The sequence below is a fragment of the Vicugna pacos genome, chromosome 12, assembly GCF_048564905.1.
Source record: "Vicugna pacos chromosome 12, VicPac4, whole genome shotgun sequence".
Classification (NCBI taxonomy): Eukaryota; Metazoa; Chordata; class Mammalia; order Artiodactyla; family Camelidae; genus Vicugna; species Vicugna pacos.
Window position 1 is genome coordinate 13,099,258 of NC_132998.1, and position 18,652 is coordinate 13,117,909.

Sequence of the window (18,652 nt, forward strand, 5' to 3'; positions counted from 1 at the left end):
AAAGAGAACTGAGCCCAAGTCTGCCTGGCTCTGGAGCCAGTACCCCATCCTTCATTCCTTGCTGCTCCTCATTCCTACACATCATCAGCTCCTCCAGATTCAATCTTCCATATATTTCCCAAACATATCTACTTCTTTCCATTGCCACTACCACTTTCTTATCAGTGTTATCACTGAGTAATCAGCCATCTTCTAACCAGTCTCTCTGCCTCATGTTCCCCAATCCCCAACTCTGTTTTATCTATTCTCTCTGCATACAGCACTCAGAATGATCTTCCTGAAATGCAAAGTTCATTATTCCTCTTTCCTTTAATGGCTCTTATTGAGTTTGGAATAAGGTCCTTTCGTAATCAATTCTTTGCATAATCCTTCAGTCTCAACACTCTCCAATCCCTTTTCCTTATATTTTATGTAACAAATTATAACAAATCACTTCCAGTTTCTGAAACTCACCTAGTTGTTTGTGTATTTGCATGTGGACTCTCTTCCCCATTTGCAACTACTACTCCTATTCATTTTTCAAGACAGTCTCAAGTATCACCTCTTGCAGGAAGCCTTCCTGCATCCTCTATACCACACCCCTGACCAAAGACTTGGAGGTTATAGGTAACATATATCTCTTTGCACAGGATCATGCCATGCCTCTTCCTTGGACTTATCAGAATGTATTATGTCCAATTAAATCTTAGACAAACAAACACCTATTAATACCCTAGACTATGCCTGGCCCTATATATGCACCTTAGGAGGCAATCAGTATGTGTTTCTAAAAAGAAGACATAAATGAATAAATGTCTGAAGCATATAGGATTGCTCATCCATATGAGTTTCACTTGGGTTAAAAAGATTTAATCATTTAGAAAATAATTAAGTTGAAACCTATATCACCTAGAAAGAGAGGAGGCTTCCTATATATACATATATATGTATATATAATCAAGTTTCCAAACGTGTCACTGCAGTCCAGTGGAGAAAGGATGGTCTTCTAAATAAATAGTGTTTGGTCAACTGGATAACCATGTGGAGAAAAAAATAAATCTTAATCCCTACATCACACCAAACATACAGAAAAGTGCATTCAATGGTACGGGTAAATTTCACAAACATAAGATTGAAAGAAGAAACCCACATATAAAAGAGTATACACTTATACAAACTTCAAAAACAGGCAAAATGAATCTATTGTGCTAGAAGTCAGGGGAGATGACCTTTGACAGCAGATAGTGACAGAGTAGGGGAACAAGAGGGAGGCCTCTCAGATAGTGATAATGTTTCGTCTCTTGAACTGCATGCTGTTCACACTAGTAACAATAAGTTTGAAAAATTCATCAAATTGTACGTTTATGATTGGTGAAAATTTATGTATGTTATTCTTCAATAAAGATTTTTCAAAATAAAGAATACAAAAAAAAAAAAAAAAGAAAGGCTTTTCACTTGGTGAACACAATTGCACCTGAATCATGTTGCCCATTCAGTAGCATAACTTGAAATTCTGGGTTAACTTGGAGAATTGTATTCTTATACAATACCACTGGCATATAATGCTGCTGTCGTTAGGTTTCAAATATACACTGCCACCCCTCAAATCCTGACCTATCTCTGAGCAGTGCCAATCAGATTCCCAGTGGCTTTCAAGACTTTGCCACTCATTCCTCTATCACTTTAAATACTGAAACATTCAACTTGTAAGATCACACTGACTGATGGGTACTGCCCTCAACACCCTCCCCACAACACATATACAAATTTCCTGTTCAGATATGTATCCCTTCTCAACTTCCCTATTTCTGTAAAGAGCACTACTACCATTTCATTCTCTTAGTTCTCCAAGTTCAAACCTTAATGATTAATTTTGACCCTTTCCTTTTTACCTTGTGTCCCACCAATCATTACAGGAATTCTTCCTTTGGACGATCTCTTCTATTATCCCTTTCCATCTATTCCCACTGTAATTACAGTGGTTTGACACCTTCTGCTTAGATTATTACCATAACCTCCTTATTGGTCCACTTATCTCCAGTCTCTTTCCCTACTCCACTTACCTGTCAGGTAACTTTACAAAAATGCTGTTCCTTTCCCATCATTCTTTTCTATAAGAATATAAAGGCTTCACACTGTCTTTGTGTGAGAACTCAGCCCAAATTCCTTCTTCAGAATGGAGTTCAAAATGCTTTATTAACTAGCTCCACTCTCCCCACATGACACATCACCCACAATTCTGTTGCATGCCCTAAAGTCAATTTCTTTGCCTTCCCTTATATAGGCACCAGGTCATCATCATACTATGTCTTTGCTAGTATTATTTTCCCTAGTTAAAGTATTCACTCTACTCTCTTCCCATTCAGTTAGAAGTCACTATTCCCAATAAAGGTTTTCATGATAAACCATAGACCATAATATAAGGACTTTTTCCTTCCTTTGAAATTTCTATAACTTTCCATTCATGGCAGTACAGAATAAATTGTGAAGTAGATGAAATTTGTCTTCAGCATCCACAATTTCCTCTTTTTTATATCCTTTAAAATTTAATTAAGACATTTTCAAACATACTTAAAATGGAGGAAAAAGTATAATGAACTCCATATACCCATTATTAAAATTCAGCAGGATTTTTGCCCCAATCTTTTATCTGTCATTCCCTACCTTTTTAAAAATTTACTTTTTATTTTTGGGGGGAGTTAATTAGGTTCATTTATTTATTTTAATGGAAGTACTGGGGATTGAACCCAGGGCCTTGTGCATGCTAAGCAGACGCTCTATCCCTGAGCTATAATCTCCCTTTTTCCCTCTTTTTTCTTTGCTGAAGTATTTTAAAGCAAACCTTAGACTTTATTTCACTTAACTTGCCATACTTCTGCATGCATCTCTAAAAATTATGTAAATTTTCTTATATAACCACACTACCATTATCATACCTAATTAAATTAGCGGTAATTTGTTGTATTATATAATTGACTAGTCCATAGTCAAATTTCCCTGGTTATCTCCAAAATGTTTTAGATTTAGTTTGTTCAAATCAGGATCCAAACAAGACCTCTTGTTATATTTAGTAGTTAGTCTCCAAAGTCTCTTCTAATCTAGATCTGTCCCCCTTTCCCACCTTTTCCACCCCATTCTACCACTCACTTATGCAGAAACAAGGTAATTTGTCCTGTAGAATGTCCCACACTCTGCAGTTGTGTTTTCCTCCTTGTGATGTCATCTGATTTGTTTCCCTATCTACTGATTTTCCTATAAATGGAAGTTGGCTCTAAAGGCTTAATTAGATTCAGCATAATTGTTTCTGCTAGATCACCTCATTGGTGATGCTGTGTACTTCCTATTGGATTACATCTTAGGTTCATAAGATATAACTGTCCCACTTTTAGTGATGCTATGATTGATTAGTGAGTTCAAACAGTAATAGATTAATCCTTCCATCAAAACATTCCCCATCAGGATTTCTTCTGAGCTTTCATCCACTGATGATCTTTGCCTGAATAAATTATTTCATTAGAGGATGTAAAGGGTGATTTTTTTAATTCTACTTCCACATTTACAAGCTGGCATTGCTCTATAAAATAATGATTTTCTCTAATTAATAAGGGTCATTTGGTTAGATTGAAATACAGTTTGTACAGGAAATGCAGGACAAATGCTCAATTCCTTATTTGATTATCTGATTGCCAATGTATAGAGTATGGAGTTGGTGCCCTAGTTATTTCCAATGGTGCAATGTTATCACATTATTATTTTTAATTCACTTATTTTCTTTTTAAAATTTTGCTTTTGCTTTGTGGTGATGTTTTTATGAACTCATGGATTTATATTGTTAAAATTGGCATATTATAAGTGTATTATGTGACATGATCTGTGATATGCATTATAATAAGATCACTCTGGCTGTTGTATGGCAGGGGTAGAAGTGAGCAAATGTAGAGGAAATCTAGAAGGGCACTGAGGCTGTCCAGGCAAAAGATGATGCACTTATTAGAGTGGAGACAGTAGAGATGGAGAGAAAAGAATAATATTTGAGAGATATTTAAGAGGTAGACTTGACAGGACTTTGTCGCTGATTCTACGGTGTTCAGAAAAGGAAAGGAAAATGTCAAGAGTAATTTTCATTTCTGATTTGAGAAACCAGATGTGTGCTGCTCTATTTATTGAGTAAGAGAAACTTGTAGGAGGTGCATGTGTGTGGGATGATAACTAGTTCAACTTGGGATACACGTGAGAAACTCAGCCAGAGATTGGAAGCCTACTATAAGATCTGGATCTAACAAGAGATGTCAAGAAGTCATTGGCATATAGAAAGGATCTGCAGCCTTGGGAATGAATGTATTTGCCATGTACCAGGAGTGGGTGAGATCACATAGAATAAAATGAGGAAAAAATCTAGGATTGAACCTTGAGGAACTCCAACATTCAAAGATTAGGAGAAGAGGAAGAACCAGCAGAGACTGAGAAGAAACAAAATATGTAGGGGAGAAACCCAGAAGACACATAGTTATTAAGGCCAAGGGAAGAAAGTGTCTCGAGAAAGAGGTAACAGGTAACTGTGACAAAGCTTATCACAGGTCAACAAGAACCAAAAAGTGTCCAGTGGATTTGGCAACAAACATGGAGGGCATTCGGTTTCAAGGAGTTGTAGGTATGAGCAAAATACACAGTGAAATGTATTTAGGATAAATAGGAGGTGAAGAAGTAGGAAAAAAAGTGTTAGATAACTCCCTTGTTTTCTATATAAGTTATGAAACATGGGGTCATGCAATGTATTCTACAAGTCTCCTCTCCATACACACACACAAACACGTGCCATTCTTAAACCTATATACAGGTACTTGTTTCATTTCTTCAATTGGACTGGAAGATTATAGAGAAAAGAGACCATGCTACTACTTCTGAATTTTCCACACTAAGTCAAGGGCTTATTGTAGACATCAAGTAAATGCTTATTGAATAAATAAGGTAAAATACGTCACTAAATACTTTTAAATTACTAACCATGATAATAGTTAATGAAAATATGCACGGAGAGAAGTTGTTCATTTAATTCAGCAAACATGTGTATGTTATCTACCATATGCTAGGCACTTTGCCAGGGAATAGGATTCACATTTTAATGGAAGAGAGATGTAGACACACAAATAATTTAAATTCCACAAATATTATGAAAGAAAAAATGTTTTATGCTAATTTTACTGTGGACAGGAAATAATATATTAGTAGAATATTTGTACATGTATACTGCTGTTAAAGAAGTTGGCAGTAAATATAAGAAGCGATCTAGTAAAAAAAATTTTGCTGCCCATAGTTTGCATGCAGATAATGAGGAACAAAAAGAACAGATTAATTATTTTCCCTGCTATCTCATTTATATATTTAAGATTATCAGTGCTCAAATAGTCTATTTCTGACCTAGATCTTATTGTTGCTTATGCCCAAGGGGAGAAGAAAAATCCTCATTTACATGAGAGGCTCTGAGGTAGAATTACAAAGAATCAATTGCATGAACCCTCCTCTCTTTTATTTAATCCACTGTAAATTGCATAAAGAACTGAGACTATTGGGGAAATGACATATTTCTTTTATACTGTTAAGAAAATAAAATCTAAGACCATGACCCTCTCATTCCAAAAAGGTTTGAACACTTTACCATAGTCCAGCCGTGTCTGATTTATTTCATTATTAAAATTTTGAAAGAAGTAATTTCAGTAAGCTACCTATTAATCCTTATACTTCCCTATGCCATTTAATTCTTATTTTGGTTAACTGTATTTCTGGGTTCAGAGAAAAGCATTCAAATCATCCTTAATTCTCCCTGTCTACTGAAATACACTTATATTTGCTAAAGGGATAGAGATAAGATGATGAAGATTATTTTTCCTATAAAATATGCAAGAACCAGATAAAATTATTTGTGTATTGGGTTTCATTTTTTTCCCCTTGGGAAGACTACTGCAGCAAATTTGAACAAGTAAAGCAGAGCTGAAGCTAGCAGGCTAGAAAAATTCATGGCTGCCACTGTCACACTACAACCTGCAGCAGCTGTCTCAAGTCCCTCCCTCCCACGCCCAGCTCTGCCTGCCAGCCCAGCAAGAATGAATGGGCTCTGCAGAGCACTATAAATGGTGCTGCAGACCCTGAAAATCTGTCACTAAAAACCAAAAGGAAAAATTATTCACCAAAATACAAATTTTCAACTTCAGTGGCCACAACAAACGTCTTTACCGCTGAAATTTCATTAGCAATGTCAAGTGGTACCCAGTTCAGAGTCATATGCTGCATAACCCATCCTGACTGATAATGGAACTTTTCTAAATAGCAAAAGAATGTTACTGCAATCCATTTCCTGGGGGTGAAAGCAAAGCCTTTTGTCCCAAGAGGCAAATGAGCAACCACCAGAGTCTATAGCTGAATAGCAACGGTATGAAGCTGGCTACTATTCCCACAGTTAGAAGCCCAATCTTGAGGAGGAGAATTTACCGAACTCTCACAAGAACTACACAAAAAAGAAAAATGCAGTTATTGAGCTGACAACTACACAGCTGTCTGTGGAAGGAGACACCATCACAAATAGTCTTCTTTTTTACATACACAGTTCTCCTCCTTTTTAATTAGGTGTCTCAGTTATTTTTCCTTTCCAGAAGAGAGAACAATGCAGAATATAACTCCATGCACAGGTAGTACTAGCTTCTGAATGCAATTCTTTCTTCTTGTATTTTCTCAATTCTTTATCAGGAAAGATGATTCATTTTAAGGAACAATATACTACATAACTCATATTACATAGAATTCTGGTAAAGGATTATTTCTAGTAGATCAAATATAGCATGTTCATTAGATCTTAATTATATCATGTTAGAACTACTCATGTGCTTCCATATCTAGGATAGTTATTCTTTCCATCTTCTGTTTTTGTTTAGCTGTTTGGGGGAGGGGTGCAAAAGAAGGACTGAAAATAAATTACTTGAACCTCAGAAACCATTTTGGATGGCCCCATTATTGAATCTTTTTTAAATTAAAAAAAATAGCATTTACCCATGCTATTTTAAGCATCATCCCCATTCTCTCCTATTTTATTTTTAAAGCAATTAGAGATGTTGAGTCTTCACCGAATACAGTCGAGTTTAATGTACTTTGAGGGAAGGGCTGGGAGTAAATTTCCATTAAATACTTCATCTTAAGACAAATTCTGCGATTAAATGTTGGGGAAAACCTTACATTGATGATTTTAACTGTAGTTTGAAGCTTAAACAATATAAAATCATCCAATTCCAGTTACCTTTTTTTTTTCTCCCCCTACCCCTTCCCAACCCCACCCCATAATGGATGCTTGGCTGTTTTTGCACGGTCTCTTTGTCTGAAGGATGCAAACAGTCTATGGATGCTAGGAAAAAGGGGGTGGGGGAGAGATTACCTCATCCCATGTCGCTTGCACCAATCACCACTCTCCTGTCGTGGCTTCTCTGGGCAGATTGAGGGGTCTGGACCAACAGGAAAAGGCCCCAGCCCATCCCCATGGTGACCGAGCTGTATATAGGGAGCCGCATCCGCCCATGTGCCGCAGGTTCTCTTACATCGACCGCTTAAGAGTCGCGCTGTAAGAAGCAACAACCTCTCCTCCTCCTCTCCGCCATCTCCTCGGCAGCCGCAAAACAGCAACTATGGTAAGAATATTTTCTCCAGCAATTTGTGACCGTTGGGTGGGGTCAGTGCCCCAGTGTCTACTTGGAAAACTGTAAGCCCTTTTTCCTCTACAGCTTGTTTGGATAAGGATAGCTTCATGCTTTGTTTGCGAGATTTAGCTTTGTCTGCCCCAAATCCTTGAGCTCAGCCGTCGCCGCAGTGCAGGGTGCAAGAACCCAGCCAAAACTGCGTCCAGGGCGCAGCCTAACTGTTGGGAAGAACAAAGGCGGCGCAGAGGGAGTTTTTGTTATCCGAGCCCTTGGGAACCGCAAGCAGCCCATCTGTCGCTGATGAAAGGGCCTGGGGCAGAGAAAGCGATCGTGGCGTCGCCTTCACAGCCCCAACGTGTGAGCACGGTATTCGTGGACTCGGAGAGGCCCTTTTCTTCCTCGCGTTGTTCCCCAGGGGCAGGCAGAGGAGTCGACGAAAAAGACCGGGTCGGTTAGTGTAGCTGGGAGGAGGGTGAGAGAAGGACGGGGACAAAGCGGAGCCTCGGTTAGTATAAAAAGATTTCTCGCCAGTTCGTTGTGTTTTAGAAAGATACCCATGTATTAACGCGGAAAATGGTTAGTTTCTCTTGGAGCCCGTGGCGGCAGGCGACAAGGCGGCGCAGGGGCGGAGTTGTTTGTTTCTTGCTTCTCTGGCCTTGGAGCCACAGGGCGGGGTTCGCCCTCACTAAGCCTCCTCAGTCAGAGACTTTTAATAAAAGCCTTTAGTCATTGCGGAACGTAGGCGTTAAGAGGTTTTTCATTCGCTGTTAAAACTTAGGTGAAATATGTTTTTTCTTCAGGAGCGAAATCACAATTCACTTGACAAGCCCTTTAATGTCTAGTCTGAGGCCGCCCCGTCCTGACTTGTGTGTGTCTGTCTTACTTGGCCGCACATTCACCAAGGGAGAAAGCCCATTTTGTGAACCAGGCTGCCCTAATGCTGAGGACCCAGGGAAACGCCCTTCCACGCCCCGCTCCCATTTGTCAGTGAATGGACAATGGATAGACAAAGGAAGTTGTAGCCATAAAGACCATAGAGAAGACAATCACTATTAAATGTAATAAGTATGAATATTCTATGGTGGGTAGAGAATCTCGGGATGAAAATACTATTTTGTTTAAAAAAAAATTTCATTATCCTTTCACTGGGCTTTTATTGTTCGGTAGATTCTCGTGTGCTATTTATTTCTAATTTAGAAACTGTTTTAGAGATACTAATAATTTTTCAGTTTTTTTCCAGTGGAGAAGATTCTGGAAAAACTTTCTTTAAAAAGTAATGAAAATGCTGCAGACAAAGAAGACTTATATGCTTGTCCAGCTGTCTTTCGTTCTACTGCATCTTTATTAATTCATTTCAATTTAGGCATGTGGTCCCAGGCTGGGGCAGAGGAGGAAAACTGGCAGAATTGCACAATGAGATCATGTAGGCAGTTGCTGGAAATAGAGCTTGCTCTTTTAAATAATGTAGCAGACAGTACAGGCTGGCACCAGACACAGCAAATGCAGCAATGCAGCAATGCGGGAGGCAGTCCTTGTTTAACTTCTAAACCCTTAGTAATGATGGGTACTGCAGATCGACTGCAAAAGGGTGTGGCCTGTAGCCTCAGCTGCAGTACAGATGTCCATGTTGAAATACCAAGTCCTATTTAGAAGAAATTCTAGTCTTTATTTAAAGGGGAAGGAGGCAGTAATATTAAACTGAATTTAATTTACTTCATTTTACAAAATCTGTGCTTGAATATTTCTTAAATATGAAAAGTCTTCCATTCAAGCATGGCTGTGGAACAATGGGCTTGCACCATGTGCTACATAGTGCAACATAATTATTATTCAGACCACACCCATCTGCAGCATTTGTAGCTGGTGCTTTTCCTTGTTTCTGTTGTGTTATGGATATGACCTCAGATAAATGAAGAATACTTGTACATTACTAGAAATAGTTTTAGAAATTTACTGAAAATTCAAATGCTAATATAACCTACTTTTACTGTTTTTTTGTTTTCCATCCACAGCGTGAGTGCATCTCCATCCACGTTGGCCAGGCTGGTGTCCAGATCGGCAATGCCTGCTGGGAGCTCTACTGCCTGGAACATGGCATCCAGCCCGATGGCCAGATGCCAAGTGACAAGACCATTGGGGGAGGAGACGACTCCTTCAACACCTTCTTCAGTGAGACAGGCGCTGGCAAGCATGTGCCCAGGGCAGTGTTCGTAGACCTGGAACCTACAGTCATTGGTGAGTTGACCTCAGTAACCCAAGTGAGATCCCAGGGTCTGGCGCAAGAGGTGTCCTGGGTGCTCCACTGATGCCCCGGGGTTGAGCAGACTTGTGCAGGTTGTTAGAGATGAGTGGCTGCTTTGTCATTTCCAGATGAAGTTCGCACTGGCACCTACCGCCAGCTCTTCCACCCTGAGCAGCTCATCACAGGCAAAGAAGATGCTGCCAATAACTATGCCCGCGGTCACTACACAATTGGCAAGGAGATCATTGACCTCGTCTTGGACCGAATTCGGAAACTGGTATGTTTGATTCTCAAGAATAAAGTAGATTTAAATGAACCTAAGAGAGATGTTTGAAATATGCTTTTTTTTTAAACACAGGGTTAAAATGTAACAGTGATGTTAATTATTTCTTTATAGCTTTTTTTAAATTCAATTAAAATATGAACTGTCTGGTGTCATTTTATAAATATGAATGAAGATTTTTTTTAATGAATGCAGAATCATTTCAGGAAGGTCTGCATTTTTAAAAAAGCATTTCTTGTCAAAATAAGATCTAAATCTTTGGAATTAATGGAAAGTGAAAATATTTACTATGATTATTATGATTGTATCTCAAAAAGCAATAACTGTGTTTTCTCTACTCCTCTTTTCCAACAGGCTGACCAGTGCACAGGTCTTCAGGGCTTCTTGGTTTTCCACAGCTTCGGCGGGGGAACTGGTTCTGGGTTTACCTCCCTGCTGATGGAACGTCTCTCTGTCGATTATGGCAAGAAGTCTAAGCTGGAGTTCTCCATTTACCCAGCCCCCCAGGTTTCCACAGCTGTAGTTGAGCCCTACAACTCCATCCTCACCACCCACACCACCCTGGAGCACTCTGATTGTGCCTTCATGGTCGACAACGAGGCCATCTATGACATCTGTCGTAGAAACCTCGATATTGAGCGCCCAACCTACACAAACCTGAATAGGTTGATAGGTCAAATTGTGTCCTCCATCACTGCTTCCCTGAGATTTGATGGAGCCCTGAATGTTGATCTGACAGAATTCCAGACCAACCTGGTGCCCTATCCTCGCATCCACTTCCCTCTGGCCACATATGCCCCTGTCATCTCTGCTGAGAAAGCCTACCATGAACAGCTTTCTGTAGCAGAGATCACCAACGCTTGCTTTGAGCCAGCCAACCAGATGGTGAAATGCGACCCTCGCCATGGTAAATACATGGCTTGCTGCCTGTTGTACCGTGGTGACGTGGTCCCCAAAGATGTCAATGCTGCCATTGCCACCATCAAGACCAAGCGTACCATCCAGTTTGTGGACTGGTGCCCCACTGGCTTCAAAGTTGGCATTAATTACCAGCCTCCCACGGTGGTACCTGGTGGAGACCTGGCCAAAGTACAGCGAGCTGTGTGCATGCTGAGCAACACCACAGCCATTGCTGAGGCCTGGGCTCGCCTGGACCACAAGTTTGACCTGATGTATGCCAAGCGTGCCTTTGTTCACTGGTATGTGGGTGAGGGCATGGAGGAAGGAGAGTTTTCTGAGGCCCGTGAGGACATGGCTGCCCTTGAGAAGGATTATGAGGAGGTTGGTGTAGATTCTGTTGAAGGAGAGGGAGAGGAAGAAGGAGAGGAATACTAAAGTTAAAATGTCACAAAGGTGCTGCTTTTACAGGGAAGCTTATTCTGTTTTAAGCATTGAAAAGTTGTGGTCTGATCAGTTAATTTGTATGTAGCAGTGTATACTCATATACAATTACTGACCTATGCTTTAAAACACAACGCTTTGTTACAGGCCCAAGCTATCCATTTCTCTGATGGATTTGAATAAAGTATTCCCTGTCTTAAATGAGCTCAGTCTTGTGTTTTGTATTTGGGTGTCTGAAAATTTTCATGTATTCAATACATTGAGTAAAAAGAATAACTGTTGACTGTCATTTATATATATATATATAGTATATATATATATATATATATATATATACACTAAGCAATGACTTATTGTCTTAGTATATTATAAAACTTATCTGTAAAATATAAAATGCATATCTAAAAACTACCATTAGCTAATATCTATACTATTAAGTTTTGACTCCATTATAATAGTAACTTAAATTGCTAGTTCTTTGAGAAGTGATACTTGTTAATGCACAAAGTCTGGTTGACTACTGAGTCTCAAACAACTAACATAAAATGGTGAATATTCCAAACGCATCATCAGGTCTTATAAGCTTATTTTTATGTTCTTCATGTCCTTGGCGAGTGTCTAGGTGCCATCATGCTTCCTCTGCCCCAGGTTCGCAAAAGAAGGTGCTCTCCAAGCAATTGCCCACTATGCTAAACCTAACTCTTCTTTCGAAACTTATTTTCAGTGGCACACTGGGAAAGCCTGATACATTTGTTCACTCTAGTGTCTTAACTATATATCTGAACTTTAACTCTCCAAGGGTATTCATTTTTAATATGGGCCAATAACTTCAGAAAACACAACTATAATAGTGCAATTGTAGGCATCAGCACATATAGTGAAAGTTTGGACCAAGGGTTTCTTCAGCAATAGAGTTCAGCTGCCATTTCAACTGACCAAAAGGCTAAGGACCCAAGGACAGCAAGCTGTGGTAGGCCATCACATTATCTTGTTCTGGAATAATATCTAGGAATGATGAAGTTGTTTTTTGTTATTAACTACCTATTTAATCTATTTTTACCCTGACACAGACAACTAAGGGGTATAACAGTATTGTAGTTACTGGAATCTGAGTTTAATGTAAGTTAATGGAAATAATGAAAAATTAGAAATAAGCCAAGATAAACTAATTTTAAAACCAATCTAGTATTGCTCAGCAGTTTTAACTAAAGCTAATGCAAACAGATTGATACACAAAAGTAAAAGTCCTCACTCATTCAGATGAAAAACTAGAAATTAGATCAAGTGTTAAGTTTTTAATGTACATTCCCGGCATCCAGCAAAGTATAAGGGATGTGGTAGATGTACAATGATTATTGGGTAAATGAATAAAGTGTATGATAAAAGAGATATAAAATCATAGATGTTAAATAAAAGCCCTATGATCCTAATTTTACTTATAAATATCAGTATGAATTTGTTAGGTATTTTCTATTATGAAAGAAAAAAATTTATAGCTTTGTCCACTGAAAATGCCAAGAACCAATGCAGCAGTAGTATCTCCAGCACTTAGATGGTGGTCTCCAGACATCATTTTTCACTGAAAGGAACCAGGACATTTTAGAGAAATGACTGACTCCAAGCCTAGAGCAGGAAATAAATAAGTTCAGACTCAAATATTTTCTCATTCCAGAAAGCAAGGAAGATATCAAAGATTAAAGTCAAATCAAAAGGACACGAGTCAGACTGAAGGGGCTCCCATTGATGGTACAATGTTAGCACTGAAAACAATAGTGATTGAAGTGGTTTGAAGAATACAAAATTTGTTAAAATCCATGAGCTCATAATAGTTTTACTTTAGTTTAAAAAAGAATGTAAAACTTTATGGCAGTTACTAAAAAAATTAAACAGATTACCATATGATCCTGAAATTCCATTTCTGGGTAAATACCCAAAAGAATTGAAAGCAGGGACTCAGATATTTGTATAACTATGCTCATAGCAGCATCATACACAATAACCAAAAGATGGAAGTAACCCTAATATCCATTGATGGATAAATGAATAAACAAAATGTAATATACATATGATGGAATATTATTCAGCCTCAAGGAGGAAGGAAATTTTGACACATGCTATAACATGGATGAAACTTGAGGACATTATGCATAAGCCAGACACAGAAGGACAAATGTCGTCTGATTCTACTTATGTGTTAACTAAAATAGTCAAATTCATAGAGACAGGAAGTAGAACAGTGGTTATTAGGGGCTAGGGGGAACGATACAATGGGAAGTGTCGTGCTTCTTTGTAATGATAAAAAAGTTCTAGAGATCAATAGTGGTGATGGTTGCACAACAGTGTTAATGTATTTCAATGCTACTGAATTGTACACTTAAAATGGGTTAAAATGTAAACAATAGGGATATATTATACAGCACAGGGAAATATAGCCATTATTTTGTAATAACTTTAAATGAAATACAATCTATTAGAATACTGAATCATTAGGTTGCACACCTGAAGCTTGCACAATACTGTAAATTAAGTTCAATTTTTAAAAAGTTAAAATGGTAAATTTTATGTTTGCTTGTGTTACCACAATCAAACAATGGAAGCATAAACCGAAAACTAAAAAGTAGTTACCTGCAGAGGGAGAGAATATGGTCTAAACACACTTCTTTGAGTGTATTTGTTATATCATTTGACTACCGAAACATATAACTGTATTATGTATTATAAGAAAGAATTAAATCAAGGTGGAAAAAATCTCTGACAGTTAAAAACAAAATGAAACAAATGAATCTAACCATGTATGAATTTGGTGGCTTAACTACAGAGTGGAGAATTATTTCAAGTGACTTAAAAACATAGTAATTTGATTGTACATTCATAGTAAGACATAGCCTAAGGAAAAAAGGAACTCCAAAAAAGAAAGTTTCAGTAATCATTCAGTAATCATAGTGCTATTAATAATATTGATATTGTTATTTTGAAACTACTATATATTAGAATAAATAAAATAATTCATTAATGTTATTAGTATACAAAACCTTAAAAGTTATTATTATTATATGACATATGATCAAGAAAGTAGATGAATTTTAAGTAGAGATATGGGGAAAAGTCAAAATCAAAATTCTAGAGATGAAAAATACATCTGAGATTTAAAAAAATACTGAATGGGATGAACAGCAGATTAGATACCACAGAAGAAAAGATTAATTAATTGAAGCCATAACAACAAATAATATCCAAAATGAATACAGAACAAAACACTTAGAAAAAAATGAACAGATTATGGATACTAAATAGAATACAAACAAGAGCACACTGAAGATGACTCAGTATTTTAAAAAACTTCAAATGTTTTAATATTTATTATTATTTATTAAGTATGCAATTGACAGCATATTTAAACAGTTTGAGAGAATGAGATTTTAAGCCTTTGGTATTATATTTTCTCAATTACAGACTACTTTCAACATAAAATACAGTGCCATAAATAAATTCAAATTTTATAAATCTATAAGGACGTATTTTTAAGATTAGAGTTTAAATAATGTTAAAACACTTTGTTTTGCTTATTTTTATACATTATTCATTTTACTTTATTTTTTAAGTTAATTTATTTTTTTAATTGACATATAGTCATTTTACAATGTTGTGTCCACTTCTAGTGTACAGCATGTTTCAGTCATACATATTCATACATATACTCATTTTCATATTATTTTCCCTAATTATAAATTACTGTAAGATACTGAATATAGTTCTCTGTGCTATACAGAAGAAACTTGCTGTATATCTATTTTATATATAGTAGTTAATAACTACAAATCTTGAACCTCCACCTTTCCACCCCATTTCCCCCTGGTAACCATAAGCTTGTTTTCTATGTCTCTGAGTCTGCTTCTATTTTGTAAGTAAGTTTGTTTGTGTATCTTTTTATTTAAAGATTCCACATATGAGTGATATCATATGGTATTTTTCTTTCTCTTTCTGGATTACTTCAATTAGAATGACATTCTCTAGGTCCATCCATGTTGCTGCAAATGGCATTATTTTATTCTTTTTTTTATGGCTGAGGAGTATTCCATTGTGTAAATATACCACAGCTTCTTTATCCAGTCATCTGTCAGTGGATGTTTAGGTTGTTTCCATGTCTTGGCTATTGTAAATTGTGCTGCTATGAACATTGGGGCACATGTATTTTTTGAAATTAGAGTTCCTTCCAGATATATGCCCAGGAGTGGGATTATTGGATCATATGATAAGTCTATTTTTAGTTTTTTGAGGAATCTCCATACTGTTTTTCATAATGGCTGCACCAAAGTACATTCCCACCAGCAGTGTAGGAGTGTTTCCTTTTCTCCACACTCTCTCCAGCATTAACAGTTTGTGGACTTTTTAATGATGGCCATTCTAATTAGTGTGAGGTGGTACCTCACTGTAGTTCTGATTTGCATTTCTCTGATAGTTAGTGATAATGAGCATTTTTTCATGTGCCTATTGGCTATTTGTATGCCTTCATTGGAGCATTGCTTGTTTAGGTCTTCTGCCCATTTTTAGATTGGGTTGTTTGTTTTTTTGTTCTTAAGCTGTATGAGCTGTTTACATATTCTGGAAATTAAGCCTTTGTCAGTCGCATCATTTGCAAATATTTCTCCCATTCCATAGGCTGTCATTTTGTTTTGCTTATGGTTTCCTTTGTTGTGCCAAAGCTTGTAAGTTTAATTAGCATTTTACTTTATTTTTAATTGTGGTAAAATACACATAGCATAAAATTTACCATCTTAACCATTTTTTAAGTGTACAGTTAAGTAATGTCAAGTACATTCACATTGTCGTGCAACCAATTTCCTAATTCCTTTCATCTTACAAAAGTAAAACTCTATACCCATTAATCAACAATCCCCCACACCACTTCCCCTCACCCCTAGCAACCATCATTCTACTTTCTGTCTGTATGACTTTGTCTATTCTAGACACCTCAAATAATAGAATCAGACAGTAGTTGTCTTTTTGTGACTAGCTTATTTCACTTAGAATAACATTCTCAAGGTTCATCATGTTATAGTATGCATCAGAATTTCTTTCCTCTTTAAGATTGAATAACATTTCATTGTATACACATACTACATTTTGTTTATCCATTCATTCATTGATGGACATTAGGCTGCTTCCACATTTTCACTATTGGAAATAATGCTTTTGTGAACATGGGTATATAAATATCTCTTCCAGACCCTGCTTTCAATTTTTTGAGGTATATATCCAGAAGTGGAATTTCTGGATCATATGGTAATTCTATGTTTAACTTTTTTGAGGAACTGCCATGCTATTTCCTACAGAAACTTTTTTTCCTATATTTTCTCCATATCCTTGCCAACACTTGTAATTTTCTATTTTGGTTTTTGTTTTGCTTTTTTATAGTACCCATTCTAATGGATAAGAGGTAGTATCTCAATATGGTTTTGGTTTACATTTCCCAAATGATTACTGATGTTCAGTATCTTTTAATGTCCTTATTGGCCACCTGGATATTGTCTCTGGAGAAATGTCTATTCAAGTCCTTTGCTCATTTTTTATTTGGGTTATTAATATTAAACACATTTATCTCACTATTTAATCTATGAGGTTATAATAATCTTGAGAAAGTTAAAATTAGAAAATTGACAGCAAAAAGAATATTTTATCTTGAGACCATCATATAAATTTTATAATTATCCTGCATATAATAATTCCTTCATATTAGAAAGTAAAATAATAATAAAAATAGTGGCTAAAGTGCTCATCTTATTCCTTTTTTCTCATTTAATTGAAATGTAACTTGTGGCCTCAAGACATATGTTTTATAATTTTTTGAATCAAATATATGGAAAGAATATATCTTAAATAAGAATATCTATGTTATTTATATATTACTAAGAATTTTTATCAGAATGAATATTGAATTTGATTAAGTGTTTTTCTAGTAATATCTGGAGATTGATATGATTTTTCTCCTTCAACACAATATAATGAATTATTTTAAAAGCATTTCTAATGCTGAATCATCACTGCATTTCCAGTACAAAAAGCTTGGTCATGGTGATTATTCATTCTTCCAATGTGCTACCAGGTTCTATTTGATGATGTGCATTTTCACCCCCACCAGCAATGTTTCGGAGTCTTATATTATCTTTAATATAAGTTCACTAGAGACTTGGGAATGGGCTGAAGGTGAAATATTTTCTCCCTGGATTTTTACCAGTCTCATGTTTCCAACCATCATTTTGTGGCAACAAGCCTTGATTGATCTTTCCACTTGTCCTCCTTCCAGGGAGGGATTTTGCAATTCCTTCGCTGCATCTCTCACCTATACATTGTCCTCTACTATCTTTTTATTTAGGTTGGGAGTGTGGGAGGTTGTGGGTAGAAGGAAAGAGGTGTGGGAAGGATTCACTGTCTTTGAAATGAGAGTTTCCTTTTACTTTCTTCTATTGCCTCTGAGACCTTTGAGTCTGGAGGACCGACTACCAGGCCATTGGCTGCCTAAGTATAAAACCTGGAGATGATGGATGATCATCAAGCCACAGACTTTTTGTTCCGGGGAACTGCCTTCTTCAGAGAGAAGAAGGTGGAGGGATGTGATTTGGTTATTAGTTTCTGAGTTTTGCTGAAGTAGAATCTAAAAAGAAGAAAAAGCAGTTGAGTCATATTATGCATTTTTCAATATAGACTGTGGCATCACACTAGAGTATATTCCAGGGAAAAAAAAGAAAGTTATTCTACTAGAAGCTATCTCGTGCAGTCCAGGTAAGTAGGCCTTTGATGATCTAGCTTAATTCAGAGACAGAATTTAGAGTATCCAAAGCAAGAGTTCATTATTGATGAACAGGTGGTGAGGACAGACATCCTTGTCTTGTTTCCAGTCTTAGAGAATGTTTAATATTTTATCATTAAGAAGACGTTAGCTTCCAGCTTTTCTTAAATGCTCTTTATCAGATTAAAGTTTCTTTCTATTCCTAGTTTTCTGAGAATTTTTTTTTAATAAATGGATGTTGGATTTTGTCAAAAAATTTTTCTGCATGCATCTATTGGAATGATAATATGGGGTTTTTTCCTTTACTCTATTATCATGGTGAATTGGGTTCATTGCCTTTT

At 36.8% G+C, this 18,652-nt stretch overlaps 1 protein-coding gene and 1 long non-coding RNA gene across 2 annotated transcripts in view; one reads left to right on the forward strand and one right to left on the reverse strand.

The window, feature by feature from the left end:
• The window catches only part of LOC140700131 (uncharacterized), an 83,184-nt gene that overhangs the window by 44,325 nt on the left and 20,207 nt on the right, over window positions 1-18,652 (reverse strand). The gene's annotated exons all lie outside the window — the stretch shown is intronic.
• LOC102527740 (tubulin alpha-1A chain) lies at window positions 7,302-11,728 on the forward strand. The gene is made up of 4 exons (XM_072972858.1): window positions 7,302-7,649; window positions 9,671-9,893; window positions 10,029-10,177; window positions 10,538-11,728. The coding sequence occupies exons 1-4, from the start codon at window positions 7,647-7,649 to the stop codon at window positions 11,516-11,518; spliced, it is 1,356 nt and encodes a 451-aa protein (XP_072828959.1). The 5' UTR covers window positions 7,302-7,646; the 3' UTR covers window positions 11,519-11,728.